The sequence below is a fragment of the Aulonocara stuartgranti genome (assembly GCF_965226115.1).
Source record: "Aulonocara stuartgranti genome assembly, chromosome: 18".
Taxonomy (NCBI): Eukaryota; Metazoa; Chordata; class Actinopteri; order Cichliformes; family Cichlidae; genus Aulonocara; species Aulonocara stuartgranti.
In genome coordinates this window covers 24,737,193-24,757,036 of record NC_138954.1, presented here as the reverse complement: position 1 = coordinate 24,757,036, position 19,844 = coordinate 24,737,193, and the positions used below count along the sequence as shown (strand labels likewise).

Below are 19,844 nucleotides of genomic sequence, written 5' to 3'. Positions count from 1 at the left end.
AAGCTGACACAAGCAACCAGGCAGATATCTTGGAGCTCATTTTAACAGTGCTTAGAAGCTTACTGCACCTGGACTCAGGCTGTCTGAAATCCACCTACATTGTGCTGGTGCCCCATCTTCAACTGGTTCTGCTGTAAAAAACCATCAGACAGCTGGATCCAGTCCAGTATCCAGAGCTTTAATGGCTCTGTAACTGTATCTTTATTTTTGGTGTTGACATGGAAACATCTCTACTGAAACCCAAACTAGCAGCTGAAAAAAAAGTTTTTACAGTTTTATAATAACAAAAAAGGCCATTCAATAAGAACACAATTTGTAAAGATAAAATAAATTTTTAAAAATGGCAATGCATCACAGGACTGATGTGATGTCATAAATAACCACTAGATGTCAGTAAAGTCATACCTATGAATCTAAAACCTGCACCCACAGTACAGTCAGATGTTTGGTGACTACAAATGACTTGGCATGGAAATGTCTAATGGAAAGGACAGAGCATGGAGAGAAAAATCATCAGTGACTGTTTATTGTTGCATATTTCGACCCATCACCTGGACATAAAAAGCTTTCCAAAAACAAATGCAGTTTCTGTTCAAAGCAGATGGTGCAGAAAAACACAAATTTACATCAGATTTCACATCCCAAAACTGGTTTCCTGTGAGCTCTTCACTAACGTGTGCCTCTGCAAAGACATCTGCATTTGGAGAGGACCTAGAATTTGTTCACTCCGACTATAAATGCGATCAGTCGCAATGCTGAGCATTATTAAAAAAAAAAAATAAAAAAATTTAAAATGATACAAGAATATCAAACAGACGGGAACAGGAAGTCCCACATACAGACAATACAGTTCATTATGTCCAAGGTCGTTTCAAACCTAAATGTATGATCAGTACTTAATGAGTAAAACTGAACTGAAGCTCACATTATCCTGTTGAACACTCTCACGTGAGCAGTTTGGTGAAATCCAGATGACTCGTGATTTTCAGATACAAAAAAACAAAACAAAAAACAAACAGTCGTACAGATCAGAGATTCAGAAACCATCTATCAAGGCCAAGTTGTGTACAAATTGGTAAATAACTAAGACATCTCAGTTCACACAAAATACAAATCATATCTGCTCACTCCTCTAGTAATCCCCAACCAGGGCGAGAGATTTTGATGAATTTTTCACGTCTCCTGAGTTTTTCTGCCACGAGCTAATAAAACGCAGATGAACTAGATTTCATTTGTCGTGACTAAAACGTGGGAAATCAGATTAACAGCCTCAACAGTTCACCTGTTACAGCAGCAGCCTGATCACAGACGAGTTATGGATGGCTATTTGTACGAATGTGTCGGAGCACCACAAACAAAATCCCTCTCACCTGAAGGTGGAGGCACAGACCTCACAGCGAAACTATCTGCACAGCTAGAGTCAAGTACAAGCAGTGAATAAATCATTATTTGTAATCTGGGGAAACTGAGTCTTCCAAATTATAAAAAACACAAAAACAAAAAAAAATAAAACTCGTGTCTATATTCGGTCCAACTTTTCGCTCAGGAACTCCTCCACGCTGTCTGTGTTCCACTTGAGGATGCTGAGTTCTTCAGCAATGTTCCCGTTGTCATCCAAAAGCTTTAGTACAGGATCTGAGCCTCTGACGTACTGCGGGGAGAAGAACGAGAAAGGCTCATTTGATCAGCATAATCTGGTTTACATCTCCTGAGAATAATTACTGTGGCAAACAATGCTGGTACATTAGCAACACGATTCATCATGGCTACCTTGATCTGAAGACCCTTGAACATCTTTGGCTTCTCACTCCTAACAAAAGCTGATGAGAAAAAGAGACAAATGAGTCAGTTAACTCTTTATATTTTAGCTCAGAGGTTTGGAATGAGTGACCACTGCAAAACATCCCCGAAATAGATTTTTAACAGCAGAAGAGACTGTTGTAAACACAGGAGGGACACAGCTGAAGCAAGCATATGGCACAAGTGGGGCTCCAGACGTCTACACCGCTGCAACCTGACACCAGGTTTAACCACACGTCTCCATGTGGGAGAGACAAAGGATAAACAAATGCTTCAAAAGGCTGTTTGAAAACAGTCCTGCTGGCTTTTTAGTGCTGTTGTCCCTCCCACTGATTAAAACACAGACTCACACAACGGAGGAAGATCAGTTTCAGTTAAAGCTGTTGTTCCAAAAAAAAGTAATGATGCCCCAACTGAGGACTCACCTTGGACTTGAGGGAACCTCCCCAGTTTTCATCCACACACCTCGAGGATGGCTCCAGCGTAGAGCTGCACAGAGAGAAACGCAACATGAGGCAGTCCGAGAGATTTCCTCCCAACACATTAACGCCTGCACACAGTCTGAGAGGACCGAAGCTCCACTGGGGATGGACTGTCTGCCCGAAGGAGTAATTTGATTCAGGCAGACTGATTCATAAATGTGTCCGGGCGACTCCTTGGGGGTCATTAAGCTGTGAGCCTGTGCATATGGAGTGGGGCTGATGGATGGCGGTTTGTGCAGGGCTCACTTGTAATCAAACCTCCGGCACCAACACACAATAAGTTAGAGGAAATTGGAGTGTCACAGCAGTATTTCAAGGCCACGCTCTGCGTGTTGTTTTCAAGGAGGAGAGTGGTAAATGGCCTGGTTGGCCGGTTCGCACAGCAAATTAAATTACGCATGCAAGGCTAAGATCCTCTCCTGTTCTCTCCCCGTCCTCCTCTGTGTGTCTGTAAACCATCGGCACAGCTTAAATTAAATTTCCAAGCTTTTCATTTTACCACACATGGCAGATCAGAAGATCGGTGGAAAGTCACGACTCGGTTGGGAGCGGGAAAGCTAATGATGGATTACTTTATCCAGACCTACTGCAGCACTTTAACATTTCAAAGTGTTGTTAATTAACTAATCACCCCCTCCATCAGTGATTTCAAAGCTAAAAATGAATAAAGAAAGAAAGAATCAGACTTTAAAAGCTTAACTTTACCTCTGGCATGTCTTAATCTAATGGTTATCCTGTCAAAATAAGCTGACTTAGAGGTCAGCTTCGATAGATCAATATAAAATCATCTCATCTGAACAGATTACATTAGAAGTTTACAGGGAATATACAGCCAACGTATAATCCATATTTTCCACGATGATCAGGACCGTTCCTGATTCTAACACTTCTTTTTGAGTAATCAGTTAGTCGCTGATCTCAGAACATTTTGCTGTTTGTCCAGCAAAGAAAAGCTTTTTTGTGGGGGCCCCAAACACTACGTAACCAGCCAACAGGAATCTTGTTCAAAAATCAGCCAGTGTATTGTAAAGTATGATTTTTAATGAAGAAAACAGCTAAAATAGCTTGTTTCAGACCGATGATGATCTGAGGGGCTGCAGGGAGGCTCAGTAAAATACACTTCTCAAGAAAACTAAAGCTAAAAGTTGAAAACATCAGATCTGAATGAGAAAACAAATACTGCTGGATATGGACTGGCTAATGTGTTTGTTTTCATTTCCATCAAATGCAGCAATCAGAGGGCTAGATTCAAAGACACCCCAAAAATCTAACTGAAACTATGATGTGGCAAAGAGCTCCTGGGCAGTCTGAGGAGCAACTTAGTGGTGTCAGACCAAAACAAAACGTCCAAGAGGTGTTTTGGTGGATTTAGGTCGGGCGAGTGCGGGGCTGATCAGTGGTATCAGTTCCTTCATCTTCCAGGAACTGCCTGCATACTTTCCCCACATGAGGTCAGGCACTGTCATGCATTAGGAGTAATCCAGGACCCACTGCACCAACGTAAGTTCTGACAACGAGCACAAGGATTTCATCCAGATACCTAATGGCAGTCAGGGTGCTGTTGCCCGTCTCCATGGATTTACCTCCCCAGACCATCACTGACCCACCACCAAATTTTCTCCTCGGCTTCTCCAGATCCTTTCAGGTCTTTCACATGTGCTCTGGGTGAACCTGCTCTCATCTGTGAAAAGCACCGGGCACCAGTGCCAGTTCTGGTACTCTATGGCAAATCCCAATTTGACTACACAGCCTCATGAAGTCTGTTTCTAGTTGTTTGACTCCAGAGGTCATTTTGGAGCTTTGGCAGTGCTTATCCTGTTCCTCCTTGCCCAAAGAAGCAGACCGCTGTCCTGCTGCTGGGGTAAGGACTTTAACCGTCCTGTCCAGCCCTCCTAGAGTAACTGCCTGTCTCTTAATTTCATTAACACCAAAGCAGCTGAAACTGATTAACAACCCCCTCAGCAACTTAACAGCAGATCAATATCCCAGAGGTTTAACTGACTTGATGCTATACAGGGATTTAAAAAAAATGTTCCTTTACTTTTTTGAGCAGTATATAAATGAGGAGGTCACGGAGTTTTTACTGTTTTATTTGATTATGCTTCAAATGTTATGTCATGCTTATGTTCACATATTTCACCAGACACAGCTTTCTGTAGAAACAGGAAGCTGACCCTGTGACTTTTACTGAAAGAGATTAGCACACACACACACGAACTTAGTGATACATACACCCACGTATGCAGAATTAAAGGAAACTGCTATGCTTGTCCCACCCTGCTTCTGCTATAAAAATAAACGAATACTGCAGCTCGGGGTGACTCTCTGTCTGAGTTTCACCCGTGCCGCACATTATCAGTATCAAGTGTCTCAGTGTTGTTTATTCACCTGACTGTTTGTTAACTGTAAATCTCTGACAGAGGATTATTTTGAAATGAGAATTTCCTAAAGGTGGTCTAGTGTAGTTTAATAATAAATCGAGCTGGAAACAAGCACAAGTCAAGAAACTAAGGCCTCCAGTGTTACCATCATCAATTGTGCACCACAGAGGTCTGAGACACTCTCATAAAGGTTTAGCTGTTCTACAGAGATGTAATACATCATTCACACCCAGAGGAGCTGAAGTGCTGCTGCACCCAGGTGGTCTGCAGAGAAGAGCACATTCGAAGATGAGTAAGCGAAATGCCCTCCGTGCTCAGTGAATCTTACTAATCGACCAGGCTGTGCAGTAAGCCATTTGTCCGAAGGCTTTAACAATACGGCGCTGATGGCAATTGAGATGCTGAAAGGAATTCTTAAGGCAGATAATTGTCGCCGTCTGAGGATAAAAATGTGCTTAGTGACGCCGTCGTTTCCATCGGAGACCTCTGAGTGCAGCGAGAGATGGGCAACTGCTCTTCTAAGTGACATTTTCACTCCAACGCCGAAGAGGAGTAATCTCTGCTCTAAGTGTCTGTCTGAAACACAGTTATCATCAAGAGGTGTAATGAGGTGTGTGCTGCACATTTCCAAGGTGCTGTTGCTAGGATACCGCACACGCACGCACGCACGCACGCACGCACGCACGCACGCACGCACGCACGCACGCACGCACGCACTGGGGGCCCTGCTTAATCAGGGAAAAATTACATTGTTTTTCCACCATCACTTAAGTCAGTGTTGATCTGCCAGAGCACAGCAGAGAGTCCTCCCAAGCAAGCTGTAATATCCGGGGCAGCGAGCATACAGTAACTTGCCCTCACTGCTTAGACAGGGTAACACCTGACACGCCGACCCCGAGCTGAGGTTAAGGAGCCTCGACTTTGAACATCTGAGAAAGATTGAGACGGACAGCTACTAACAAGCTGTGTGTGGCACAGCTGCAAACAGTGTCAACCGGAAGGCTGGATAAAGCTCGGCTGTTTTTAGTAGCAGTTCGAGCGTTGAGGGACATGACCCTGTCAGTAAACGTGACACATTTCGACAGAGGTCCTGTAAACCCTTCTGCAAACAACTGAGGAACAGAACAAAATGTCTTCTTTAAAACTAAGTATTCATTCATAGCTCAAGACCCCCACAGTTAAGAAACATGAATTTTTTAATGTCACTATATGCTCTTTATTTAACCTTAGTTGTGGTTACACTTCATCTACTCTGATTGAATCTCCTTGTGTCACACTGCACGCTGTGCCTTAATCTAGACAGGCAGTTGCTTTCTGTCGACCCGATCTGTGAGCCCTCCGTTTTTCTCTTTACCTTGCGCCCGTCCATCTGGGCCTCCTGCTGGCAGCACTGCCGACAATTAGGCTGGAGCTTGGCGAGGCTGAACTCCCCGAGCAGGTCACAGGAACTGCACAGCAGGTTGCTGGAGAAACCCAGCTCCCTGCAAGCCTCAGACGAAAGATCGGCACCGTATGCCGACAGCTGTAGGGAGGTACAAGGACAACGATAAAGGGAGGAAGAAACAAATGTTTTCATAAAGGACAGAAGTGTTAGGTTCCAACGGCACAACTACAACTAAAAAGTTCAAATTAGCAACAATTAAGTACTTTGTCATATAAGATTTTAGAGTACTAGGACAGTTATGCCATCTCAAAACAAATTTAGATATCAATGTAACTGGAAAATATATTATTAATTATTATTCTAGGCAAAGCTGAATTATATTATTGAGTAAAACCAAAGTATATACACTTCACCAATTATAATTTGTAGCTTTTATCCAAAGTACAATCTAAATGAGTACCTCAAATGGTATTAATACTACTGTCACTCAGGGAACATTGAGTTATCTGTGTAATATTTGTATAGTGAAACACATTAACATGCTACACGCTACAGTGCTGTACAGGTTATACAAAATATACACTTAACAGTCACTAAAATGTGTACACACTAAAAATCTAATAAAACAAGTACACAAGACTGTTTGCAGAATAAAAACCAGGGTACAAAGCAAGAACAAATGGGTTTTTAAAAGTGTTTGAAAATGATAGGAAGAGCAGGCAGCTCTTTTGTGAAAAGGTAAGTTGTTAGAAAGATTAGGAACCAACAGTGAAAAGGTTCTATCGCCTCTGCTTTTAAACCTGGATCTAGAAATATCCAAGAGCAGATGGTTTGTAAACTTCAGTGCTCTGATAGAAGTGTAGGGTCTCAAAAGTTCACTTAAGTGGGCGTCAGACTCTTAAAAATGAGTAATAAAATATTCAACTGAATTCTGAAATGGACTGGAAACTCTGCTAGAAACTCTTGTACCCTGCTGTCAGCTCCTACGTAGTGCAAAATTATGTCACATGATTTTTGCCCCATGCTATATTTCTGTGTGTCTCCTTAACGTGACAGAGTACCACCCAACCTGACAGTGTGTGTGGTACTTTCAAGCTCAGGCTTCACACTGCTCCAAACACTCAGTTTGTTTGGTTTTTTCTCCATTATTGGCTCGGTATGCTGTCATAAAGCGAGGATGCCCTAACATGGTCGTCTAAGGCAAGCAGCTCTGGCTACAGCACAGCAGCTCACCTACCAGCTGATTAAACATTTTGTTTATGAGGGGCAGCCAATCAGAAGAAAGCTAGCTTAAAGGACGGGCTTTTATCATCAAAGGATGAACTGGGGTTTCCACCAAGCCCCCAGTATAAGATAAAATAAGAATCATTTTAAACTGTAAATGATGCATATTTACTCTAACAGAAACAAACATAAAATCACGCATTTCATACGCCAGATGCCTTTGAACGAGATTTCCAAAGAACCTAACACACCAGTTTAAAACACATAACAATAACCTGAAGTAGCAAAAGTCTTCTGCGTGGAAGATTTCAGGGTTAGATTGCTTAAATCAGCCTGTGAATAACAGACCACCGGGCTGCTGTTTGTTAATCAACTTTGTCAGCTTTCCTTGAAGACGCCCCCGGCAGGAAAACGTGATTCGCTTTCGCATCAGTGTCCTCTTACATTCGACCACCCCACAAACACTTTCATATTTGGGTCGAGGAAGATCTCATTCTGATGATTGTCTCCCTTTAACTTTAGCATGAAAGGTTATCTTCTAAATAAACTACAAGATTTTAAACTGTTGTAGCGCAAACGATTGTCATTTCCAATGATTCTGTGTGTCTTTTTATGTAAAAGGCTTTTGCTTATATTATTCAATAGACTGCAGTCAACAGGGTCTATGAAGGAAGTTCTATATAAAATGACCTGTTGCACAAGCATCTTTATGACCCGGCTTTATTGTACCCACTCTATGATCTACATTATAACCAATCCAGTCATTTTTAATATCGTTATAGAAATATGTTATATTTCTTGCTATTTGTGCTGCCATCTTGGCTACATCTCACTCTCTACAAAGAAAAAGACAGCTAATGTCAATGAAGCTTTTTTGTACCCAAATAAATAAAGGGCACATAAAAACTTGCAGATTCTACCTTGTGACAGAAATATTCCTTGTAGCTCAAAACGACTGGATATCATTTATAAGATGTATGTTTGATAGAAAATAAATCATTTACAACAGTTGAAATTCTACCAATCACTTTTCAGCACGGCACCGGCACTGAGAAGCGCTCAGGTACAGTAAATTTAGTACACCGGAAGTCTTCTCTTTGTTATCGACTTTCTCCTAAAAATACACAAGACTCGAAAAAGTAACTACATAATAAGTAGCAAAAATCTAACAAGCACATTATAAAGGTATCACTTCCCCCGGGACTCGGAGCTGTTTTCAGGATAAGCCACGTCAGTTTGAAGCTCCGGGTGCAGCAGGATGTGGCTCATTAAAAGCTGAACCTAAAGATCGCCAAAAAACAGCCCCGCAGCCGCTCACACTCACTGTAAGCAGCTGTGACAGCGGCCAGCGCTGCCATTTCTCACAGTTAATAAACTCACCGTCTGTAACAGCGACAGGAGCCACAGGAGATATACCTCTCCCGACATTTTGGAGCCTGCTTTGTTAGCGAAAACTACTATTAGGACCTCTTTATTCCACTGAAGGCCGGTCCGTGGTCGCGCCTGTCCGATAAACGTTAGTGATAATCATTTCTGACTTTTATTTATCATTTTTAACCTTTAATGATAAAATACATACAAAAAGCTTAGAAAGCATATTGTGTAAATATTTGAAGTAAAAAATAATATTTCTTTTTAATTTTATGCTTTTTTGTATTTTGGCATAAACCAAGCCAGCCTAAAGAAATTCTTCCTCACCTCGGTCATTTCATGGTTGCTAATGGAAGTGCGACCCCTGGTGTCCAATTCTGGGTCCCACAACGGAAAACGGTCCAATCCGAGAGGAAAAGGCAGAGAGAGTCGACGAATGGGAGATCTCAGCTGTGTGGTGGACTGTTAATACACCCAATGGCCTGAGTGGTAGTAACAGTGTGTCCGTGGTGCGGCTGTGAACACACTGGATGGGACGGGACACCTCTGTGTGGGGGACGCAGACGACAGCGGCTGGTACCATCGCGAACAAATCCCGGAGGGACAAATACGTACTCTGGAGAAATCTCTAAGGCTCTACGACCCCTCCTCCCGCTCTGCCGAGATTTAACAGAATAAAATAACCAAGCCGAGTTTGAACACGTCGCGTTTGAGGTAACCACAGGATCTGAACGCTGGGAGATATCCACACACACGGAGGGGGAGAGATTGAGAGAGAGAGAGGGCCATGCACACACTCTCAGCCGCTTTGTAACCACCATCGTCGCTGCTGTGTGTGTGTTTTCGGTGTCTCCTCCTCTTCCTCTGAGCATGGACTGACCATCATCTCTCTCTGGATGATTTGATGGGGCTGCTCAGAGTCATGATGCCGCCCAAGTTGCAGCTTCTGGCGCTGCTGGCGTTCGCAGTGGCCATGTTCTTCCTGGAGAACCAGATCCAGAAGCTGGAGGAGTCCCGGGGAAAGCTCGGTAAGTTTACGGGGCCCTCCGAGCCTCTGATCCCGTCCTGTCAGGGACCACTGCAGGCTTGTGTGTGAGAGTGAGGTCCCTGTATAGATGTGGGCATCACCATTGTTTTGCATTTGGGTCAATCAGAGCTTCCAGCACATATGCTTCACATGGTCCAGACAAAGGTTCACAGTAAGGACGTGTTTTCGTATCTGGGAGCTGTCCTGCTGAACTTTGCATGACTGTGAGGCAAAAATATTGAACGAATTTGAGTATGTGCAGTAAAAGCAGTGCATGCAAATTGAGTCAACCTCTCATCTCATTTTATGCAGTCCAGTGTGAGACAGAAGACTGGGGCGCTTTTTGTCCCTGACTTGATGCATAATGGTGTTTACACAGTATTGTTTTCATTGGAGGTTAACCTGACAGGTATTCTCTGTGCTTATGATTTGGCCTTTCCATTGTTAGAGTTGATGCAAGTGATGAAAATTGACCTTCAGAGTTTTCAGAAGTCCAGGTAGAGATCCAAGATTCCTCTTTTTTTTTTTTTTTTTTTTTTAAATAACACACAGATAATCAGAGATTTCTTCTCCCTGCGAAATGACTTATATGTGTAAATCCCCCAGCTCTCTGTCAGAGGAATGATCAGCTAATTTAGAAAGATGTGACCGTAAACTGTGCCTGGGTCTTAATGGTGCTGGACGCAGACTGTAAGGCCAGGGCGGTGAGTGAGGAATATATCCCAGTGTTCACAGGGCAGAAAGCAGCTCTTTGCTTAAAGTACTTCTTAGTAATATTTTGTATTCATGGGGGACACCGCACTGCTGCAAATCCTCTCATGCCCCCATCACCAAACTCTTTCCTCTGATTGAAACGTGGCCGGCGCTGCCTTCAATTCCCCTCGCTGGCTCCCACCAGGGGCTCAGTCCCAGTAAAGATCTGGGACATTGGAGGATTATCTCTCTGGTGCTTCCACTTTGGGGATTTTTTTTTAAAGCCGTGCAGACACTGTGAGAGTGCAGCCAGCGTACCTCAGGGGTTCACACCACATCTATTTGAAGGGAAGGCAGCCGGGGGACCTTTTGACATGTGGCAGCAGGGAAAAGCACAGGTGTAATTCTGTGGCAGAGGTGATAGCAGGAATGAATTCAATCCAGGCGAGGCAGTTTGGGGGTCCTGATGGCGCGTGGGCTGGCTCAGGCACGGCTTACAGTTAAAACTGGTGAAGGAAAAATCTCTTTGGCATCATTACACAAAGGAACCTGTAATAACTTTTCACTATTTTTAAGTTTAAGTGGTCTGAGAGGGAGCAAGACTCCCTCACCTCCTCTGAGCTGTTTTTTAGAAAATCTAGCCCACGACAAGGGACCCTGTCCCACAACTGCAACCTTCATCAGTCAGTTGTTCAGAAGGTAAAATATGGCCCGTGTAACATCCCAGAGCTGTGGGTTACCAGCAAATCCCCACTTAAGGGTTGTAAATTAAAAATGAAAACGTATTTTCAGGCAAAAATTCCATTTCAGCTTCTCAAATGAGAGTTGTTTTTTTTTTGTTTGTTTGTTTGTTTTTTTTAACACTTGCGTGACAGCAGTTCGAACATCTGTGGGTTTTTCGAAGTCAGCTCCAATTCCACTAGTGAGCAGCAGGTTTACCGATGAGTGGATCGACTTATGAAGCCACCTGAATATTTTCTGCTTCGATTTCTGGGCAGAGAACCATCATTTGAGTGTGTCGCCTTTGCTTTGTGAAACTGAGTAATATACTGATCATTGTGTGTGTATCCCGGTCACGTGTTGTATGGCATGTGCTCTGTGGTCACGTCTCCTTTGTGTTACGGACTAGAGGAGGTGATCTATTTATCCGACGGCTGGTGGTTCGATCTCTGGCTCTTCCAGTGTGTGAGTGGGTAAATGAGTGATGTTGTTTAAGAAGTGCTCACACAGAGTAGAAACGTGCTATGTAAGAAGCAGGACGTTTACCATTTGTCAGCCCAGGCTGACCTTAGAATTTAAACACAGTCCTCTGAGAGAGAACGTCATGCAGCTGTTACCCTGGGAAGGATGTTAGTTCAGCCTTGTTGATAGTCAAAGCTGTCAGTATTTTTCTTTGTTGTTTTTTCTGGTCATAACCAGCCTAACCTAAGTGCTTCTATAGTGTAGAGGTTTACGCATTTGTCTAATGAGTGAGATGCCTGGTTCAGTCCCAGGAGAGACACAAATCTCCCGGAGGTGACTCCCGGTGACTAACAGCAGCTGAAAGTAGCTTTATCAGCACTACCTTAGCTTGGCAGGCTGAAGGTGTAAAATAAAAAATATTGTAGTTTCATATTTATATCATTTGTCTTTGGAAACGTGTGTGTTAGGGGACTTTTTTGGAATTCACTTTATTAATGAGATTATATGACATCTGCTGCAGACCACAACAATCTGCTTGGATTAAAAAAAATCTAATTAGATGCTGACAGCTCAAATCCTGCATATCAAAGTACTTACTTCATTTTATGTTTATACCCTGGACTCTACTAGAGTAGCTTTGCATGATTCACAGTTCAAAATAATCCTTATTTACCTGATATTGAATCGTGTTGGAGCCTCTTAAAGCCCCTTTCCATTAGTATGTAGTCGGCTCGACTCGACTCAGTGTTTAGGGTTTTCCATTAGGTGATAGTACCTGGTAACGGGTACTTTTTTACTAGCTGCTCGGCCGGGGTTCCAAGCAAGCTGAGTAGAAAATGTGGCGTCACGCACATTTGGTGGTACTCAATTATAATGGAAAAAGAACGAAACCAAGTGGAGTAAGTGCTCTAGTAAGTGGAAGAGACTCTTCTGGTGTCTGAAACAAACTGTATAGATCCTCTTTGAGAAAACTTTCCTCTGATTGGCTGCCCTTCATAAACAGGTTTGCTGGTGGGTGGAGCTTCTGTGATCACAGCCAGAGCTGTGATAACCATAATAGGGATATGTCTTCTCCTTGACATCATATAGATCAAAGAGTAGGATAAAAACTCTCTGAAGCCTGAGCTTTTGGCTTACTGGGATTACTTTCACATATACTGACCTCGGTGTTTAAACATGTTTAGCACCGCAGCAGTATTTATGTGTCTGGGGGGAAAAAGGCAGGCGTAATAGGTCCACCTTTAGGGCAGCTGATTAATAGTTAGATATTATCAGATCAGTTGATGTTGGAAGGCGTTCTGGCCAGGTTATAAACAAGAAGCACTCAGAGGGTGCTAACATCCGCCAAGGCAGCGGAGTCTCCCTGTGCAGTATTTACTTTTAAGGTAATGGTGTTCTATTTTATATATTCATTTTGTTTTCTTTGTGCTCCAAGATGTTTTTAGTGTAGTTAAAAACTAAAGCAATGTGTAGGGTTTGTTATTTGCTCTTTTTTTTTATACTCCTATAGGACTTTTTAATCAATTTGACCTTCAACTATATCTGTTGACCTTAAAGGGAGGTCAGAGGTCAAATGCGGCATGATATATGGTACTTTCCATATATGGACAGCACACACCACACTTCTTCAATCATAGTGTCTAAGCTATAATGCTTGTTGCCAATTTTTAACCAATAAATCAATAAGTTGACCTTGTATACCTTGTTGAATTTAAGCTAACTTGTAATGGACTGTGAACATAAGCTCACTCTACACCCCTACAAAGATTTCATGCAATTTGTTCAAAAGTTTAGGAGCTATCGTGTATACAGGCAGAATGACTTGCATGTACGCAAACCAAAAACCACGACCTCCTTAGCGGAGGCTTAATCTTAATTGAACAAAGCTGAGATTTCCCATGTTGGAACAATCAGGAGTCCTGCAGGAATAGATGGCTATATTGGTCTGTGACATAGTTTACTGCTGCCGTAAAGAGCTATACTTTACACCCAGCGAAAACCCAAACACACACACACAGCGAAAGCTGAAACACAACCTGAGAGGCCTTTTCCCTGACCGCCCACCACCATGAGAATCTGTTGACTTGGCAAAAAGCAGTCTGATGGATGACTGGACTCGGTGGACGTCTGTATAACGGAGCTCTGAATTATGTGCTGCATAGCCAAATAGTTGTGACTGATGCCTTCATGTGCTGACAGACAGCCAGGGGGCCGGTTACAATACCAGGTACGCCTGTTACAGATGCATCTGTGCAACAATGAAAAAAGAAGGTGGGGGTCTAAATGTAACTGAAAATGGGGATAGGGGTTTGAAAAGATGAAGATCTATGTGATCATGCCGTGTCACGCTATTACTTGTTCACTGTGAAATTTTTGTGGGATTGAGTAACGGAAACGTGCGCCTCACAGCATGGGATCGAATTACGCAGCATCCAGGTTGAATCATTTCTCCCATTAGACACCACCCGCAGGGCGGACAAGCTGTGATTTGTTTCCAAGCTAATCTTCATCCCAAGGTTTCACTTAGAGGAGCTTCCTGCATCAGAAACACGCTGTGGTGCAACTGCGTGTCCCGCTGTGGGCCCCGATCCATAATTCTGACAGGATTCCTCTCTCCGGCTTCTCACCGGCTCGGCTGCCGAGCGGGTTGACGGTAACGCAGACGGGATGTGCAGGGATGGATGGAAAATAAAGTTTCTGTAATAAAGAGCCAAACAGAGAAGCATCCAAGGCTTCTCTCGCCCCGTCAGAGTTGTCATTAATTTCCTCTCAGTTCACGCCTGACCTTGAAGAATATCACTCTGCTTTGTTCTCAGGTTTGAGACTGAAAATCAGGAGTAATGTTTCCCTAACAGGAGACAAGCGCCCAGTTTGATTCAGCAGGGACTGGATCTTCTCCAGAAGTTGACAAAATGTAATGAGGTGGTTAAAAGCCAAACGACATGTTTTTTTGGAGTTTTTTTTTTAAAATCACCTTAAACCAGAGAGAATCCCGTGCTAAAAATGACTGATGGTGACAAAGATGTAAGTGTAAATCGTTGCTGGGGTTCGTGACACAGCTGAATAATTTTTATTTGTCAAAACTGTGAGTGCCTCCTTATTTTGTTGGAAATGTCTCGATGAATGGATAGCGGTGCCTTTCACTTTCAGGAACACTTTCTTCTTCTCCCATCTTTTCTGCCTGAAAGCATGTTCATTACATAGCTGAGTGCATCATTATTTGTGCCTGTCCTTGCTACCTTGCTTTTATAAATTGAAGCCACGCTAAACGTATTTTCCTCGTGGAGAGGCTCGGCTTTTCAGCAGCTTCTGTGCCTGTTTTAAAGGTTTTTAGATCAATCAGAACCGAGCCGTGGCCGCGCAGCTATATGTCGCAGTTTCATTCTAGGGTTAGATAGTGAGGGCTGTGGAAACAGACACATTTCTTATTAGGGTGTCACCTCGTGGCCCTTCTAACTGGAGAAAAAACAAAAAGACCTCTTCAGCTCTCTGCCCTGCAGGCCATGTGAGGGTTGCGTGTCTCCCAGCAGGGCACATGCTCAAAGACTTTCTTCTTTTTTTTTTTCTCCCCCCATCGGCATCATCGCTTTTTTCTTTTTTTACTGGCCGTTACTCACCCTGATTAAAGGAATTCAATTTCCATCTGTTGCGTGGTGATATTCAGTTCCAGACACAAGCGGCTCTGTGATGAGCTCTGAAGAGAGAAGAGAGAAGCTGTTGAATGCAGAAAAAGGAAGCCTCGCGCTCATTGTCGGCGTGTTTGCAGAGCTGACGTGAGACGTTTAAGCATTCATTTGTTGCCGCAGCCCATCGCTGCGGGGCCCGCGTTTGAATTTGACTTTGATTGTTATGCCGGGCACTCACAGCCCACCCTCACACTCCAGCGCTCGGGGAACAGGGGGACATGGTCAGGAATTTGCTCTTGGAAGGACATCGGTCAGGCACCGCTACCCTGTCCTCACGCACGCCCTCGCAGACTTTAATTAGACGGCCTGATCGCTTTCTGAGCCGGCCTGCCGCTGTCTCCTCCTCCTGCTGCTTATGTTGGAGATCGAGCTGCAGTTGTGTTTGAATGTCACTCTTTTTATGTCTCCCTTTACTCCTACACATTTGTCAAGAGGATGTCAGCCGGTGTCTGTGAATCACTCGACACCAAACAGTGGCTTCCTTTCTAAAGTTAATTGGTGACGCGTTGGCAGCGCTCAACTAGACCCGTTTAAACCTGAACCTCCTTGAACGTGTCAGTTCCAGCTTCTCTTCATCTCTTCTCGTCTTTTCTTTGGCTATGCCGCTGAGATTCCCTTTGAACTCTCCCTGACACCCTGCATCTCTGTTTTTAGTTTAAAGGGGGGAGGGTGCATAAGTCATTTCCTTTCACTCTGCACCTTGGCATCTGCTACCAAGCAGCCGGTAGCGCCTATTGCCCGGACCTGCCAGCTCAGTCACTCTCTGATACGTGCCATTTGAGCAGCTAATGGAGAGGAGCCCGCTGAAGGGATGGGCATAGGTGTCAGGGATGGATTTGTTATGGGAGACTGGGAGGCAGAGTGTACTAATGGTCATACTGGGCTCTTTGCTGTATTGTTAGAAGCAGGCTCTGATTGAGGCCGAGGATTTATGGCCCCTGGCGTGCACTTTGTGCGACAGGAAATGTGTTCCTGCAAAGTGGAGCACGCAGCAGCAACCGGAGCCGGCTCTGCCTTTGCTGCCGGAGCAGGATGACAGACAGGCTAATCGGGGTGTTATGGACGGTTTCACACCCTGGATGTAATTGGAAGCTGTTCTAGAAGAGCAACCCACTCTACTACCGCTCGGCTGGCCTGTCCCCAGTACTCCCTTCCTACCTCCTCTCAGGCTCTTCCCTCCTCACTGTCTTCATATTTTCCGGCGTCACTGCCGGGGGAAGGTGTCAGCTCACTCAACGTGATAAAATTGGCTTTGAACATCACGCGACGCGGAAAGCCTGCCGGTCATGTTATATCGGCCAAGCTCATTTTGACGACGGGAGGTGTGACTGACAGCTGCTGAGATATTATTTAATTAAAATGGAAGTGAACACTGACTCTGAGAGATGATGTATAACGACGTGTTTAAGGCCATTTAAGGTGAAATGTATAAATTTAGTAAAAGAAAAATCATGATTTGACAAAAAAAGAGCTTGAAATAAACAGTTTTTATTTTATTAAGTAAGTAAATCAGACACAGTGTCAAGAAAATAGTTGGTTCTTTAGCTCATAGTCACCTTATCTGACTGATATGGCACTTTTAAGACCAATAACTGTCACGGATTGCCGGGGCAAGCCGTGTGGAATTGTAGAAAGGGACCAAAAGGCGGCAGCTCTGGTGCAGGTGAGTGTTTATTCACAGAGGTGGGTAAGTACAAACAACGGTGGCGACAAAACATGAAACTGGAAACCTAAACTGGGTAAACTAATAAGACAAACCAGAAACGAGGATGCAGGGAGGTCCGGAGAAATACATACGGGAAGACGCAGGGAGACCAAGGGGAAACAACACAGACGAACCAGCAATTACTATGACAGAAGACACAACTTAAATACACTCAGAGAACACAGGGAGATTACATACAGGTGGGAACACAGTTGGGAGTGATCACGTGACGAGAGTAGGGAGACAAACTGAAACACTCACATAAGACGCAGACCTTCACAATAAAACAGGAAACACATACACGCAATGACATAACACACCAACTTAACACAGACTGGGGGGACACAGAACATAGGAACATGAACCATGAAACAGAAGAGTATAAACACCCAAGGTAACCAAAACCACAGAATACTAATAAACTAAACAAACACGGAGTCGCAGACTCCGGATCATGACAATAATGATATTTGCTGATATAATTAGTAAGTATCCGGTTATAGTTATAGATATTGTTCATCCTAAAACCGAGGCAGTTAACAAAGAAAGTTTCATCCAGATTGATTAACATAGGAGTCGTACACACATACCTTAGATCAGCGGTGCCCAACCTTTTTTCACCACAGACCGGTTTATGCCCGACAATATTTTCACAGAACGGCCTTTAAGGTGTCGCGGATAAATACAAAATAAAAGTAGTACCGGTACCGAAAAAAAGAAGATTTATTGAAAAGATCCAGGACAACCGAGTAAACAATAAAAAGGATAACAAAATAACGCTGACAACCGATAAAAACCCTGAAAACCATACATTTCACACCTGAGCCTCAACTCTCGTGGCCTGGTACCAAACGACTCACGGACCGGTACCGGTCCGAGGCCCGGGGGTTGGGGACCGCTGCCTTAGATCATTATCGCATGATTTTAATTAATTAACTCAGGCTTGGAGCGGAAAGGTGCCCTCTGGTGGCCAAACTTTGCAACATCAACACCCATAACATGCCTGAAGGGTGTTTCTTGGGTTTCTTCTTTGATGAACATAGTTAGCTAATATCGGTCGATAATATTGGTTCACTAATAAATCAGTCGGGCTCTAATGGATATGCCGATTGAGATGACGTCATGTTTTGGGACTTTTCCGAAATATAAACACAGATTCTTGTTAGTCAGAAGCAGCCTGGCTTCACTCTGTTGCAGCTCCTCAATAAAATAAAATACATCTACATTGTTTACATTCGCTGGTACCTCTGTCTTTAAAATCTGTTTATATACAATTTTCCCCTTTGTCACTTTAATCTCAATGAATAGGTTTGTCCCACTACATTTACAACATGGAAATATTGAGATTTTTCTTGGAGCTTTGCCTCCTTTTCCATTAACTTTTTCTGTTCACCTGTAATTACGCTGACATCCCTAACATGCTAACATGTACTAATGTGACTTTTCCTCCTGCTGATCTCAGAAATAATCTGTCCTTTACTCGTCGCTCTACTTTTTTTTTTTTTTTTTTTTTTTAATGATATTAAATGCTACATGAACAAATTTACACCGGAGGCGTAAAAACCGGAGGCGTACTTAGTTAATCCTGTGCGCTTCTGACAGACAACGGAGCCTGTGGTTGTAAACACGTGACAGCAGGTGTCAGTTTCCTTGCTTCTCCTTTAGCGGGGCTTCATTTTTCTCCTCCTCCTGACAGGAGAAACAGCAAGGGGCTAATAAAACCCCGCCGTGATAATGACTTATAATGGCACTGCTCTCATCCAGCTCTTTCTGGATCAATACTTGTAAACAACTTCTTCATTTGCTCACTGAGCCCCTTTTGTGATATTCAAATCCCTCTTGTGTTTTACGAACCCCACTGGACGAGCGCATGAAATGAGAATATCTGCTGCCGGATTTGGAAAATAAGGCGCCATCAAAGGAAGAGGAAGTGAGGTGGAGGGGGGTGAAACGCAAGAGATGATTTAATTTTCATTGTCACACAAAAATATTTAAAGCCATGGCTGGTGGAAATCGTAAGCCTCTACGGAGCGGGGGGGGAATGAAGAAAGCAAGCCTGCAGCATTTTTACAACCCATTTCATCAGAGCACAGAGGGATGTAGGAGGAAGGAAGGCTGAGCAGCGCTGCCCTTGTTCTTCCTCAGCCTCCGGTTCATCTTTGCTTCTAATTGTCGCAGAGTGGGCTCAAAGCCGTTCAGCGCGTTCACCTGTGACATGTCCAGCACCGCGCGTCCTCGGGGAAGAGCTGCTAATTTCATGCCACCACGCTGTTTCCAATCAGGCTTCTTCTCATCCATTTCTTTATTTCCCTTTTTTTTGCACTTTTCCCCTTCTTCCTGTCAGTGATGGAGCGCCTGACATTCAGCTAGAAAGTTTTGGTTGGTTGGGTTTTTTTAGGCAGAATACAAATAAGTACAAACACCTGGGTTGAGATGTGTGTTTGTGCGTGCGCAACACTTACTAATGAAGTATCTGGGCTGCTGGACGCACAGGTCCGACACTCGGAGGATAAGTAGATTCGTGTGTCTGCGTCCCTTTCTGTTTTTCATCAACGTCTGCTCAGGCAGTGAACGCCACGCACCAGATTGATTGATCGAGCATTTTTGTTTTTTCTCGTTAGCGTAGTGTCTCTGTGCGCCCTGCTCCTCCTGACCAATACTAATGTGCTAAAGCAGTGCACCGGATTAGATTCCTGCTAATTGTGACCTTATCAAACAGACTGGATGCCGGCTTGACACGATTGATTCAATGCTACATGTGAGCATTGCCTGGATCGAGTAATAAAGGGCCTGTTGTGCAGGTCAAGTGTCCTTTCATTCCCCCTTCTTTTTTTTTTTTTAAATTTATTTACAGGAGCAGATCAGTGCAGCTTCTTTAGTGTAGACATTACTAGGCATTTCAACACTTC

General features: G+C 43.7%; 2 protein-coding genes across 2 annotated transcripts in view; one reads left to right on the top strand and one right to left on the bottom strand.

Annotated features, from left to right (window-relative positions):
- Positions 1 to 510: 510 nt before the first annotated feature.
- Positions 511 to 8,776, bottom strand: selenof (selenoprotein F). The gene is made up of 5 exons (XM_082513165.1): positions 8,652 to 8,776; positions 6,018 to 6,185; positions 2,226 to 2,289; positions 1,771 to 1,820; positions 511 to 1,651 (listed from the first exon to the last, which is right to left on the bottom strand). Exons 1-5 carry the CDS (start codon positions 8,697 to 8,699, stop codon positions 1,520 to 1,522), a joined length of 462 nt encoding a protein of 153 aa, XP_082369291.1. The 5' UTR covers positions 8,700 to 8,776; the 3' UTR covers positions 511 to 1,519.
- A 203-nt stretch (positions 8,777 to 8,979) lies between these two features.
- The window catches only part of hs2st1a (heparan sulfate 2-O-sulfotransferase 1a), a 34,392-nt gene continuing 23,527 nt past the window's right edge, over positions 8,980 to 19,844 (top strand). Inside the window, exon 1 of the mRNA XM_082513162.1 lies at positions 8,980 to 9,670. Within this exon, the coding sequence (XP_082369288.1) occupies positions 9,547 to 9,670 (124 nt within the window). The 5' untranslated portion in view covers positions 8,980 to 9,546. The remainder of the gene's footprint in view (positions 9,671 to 19,844) is intronic.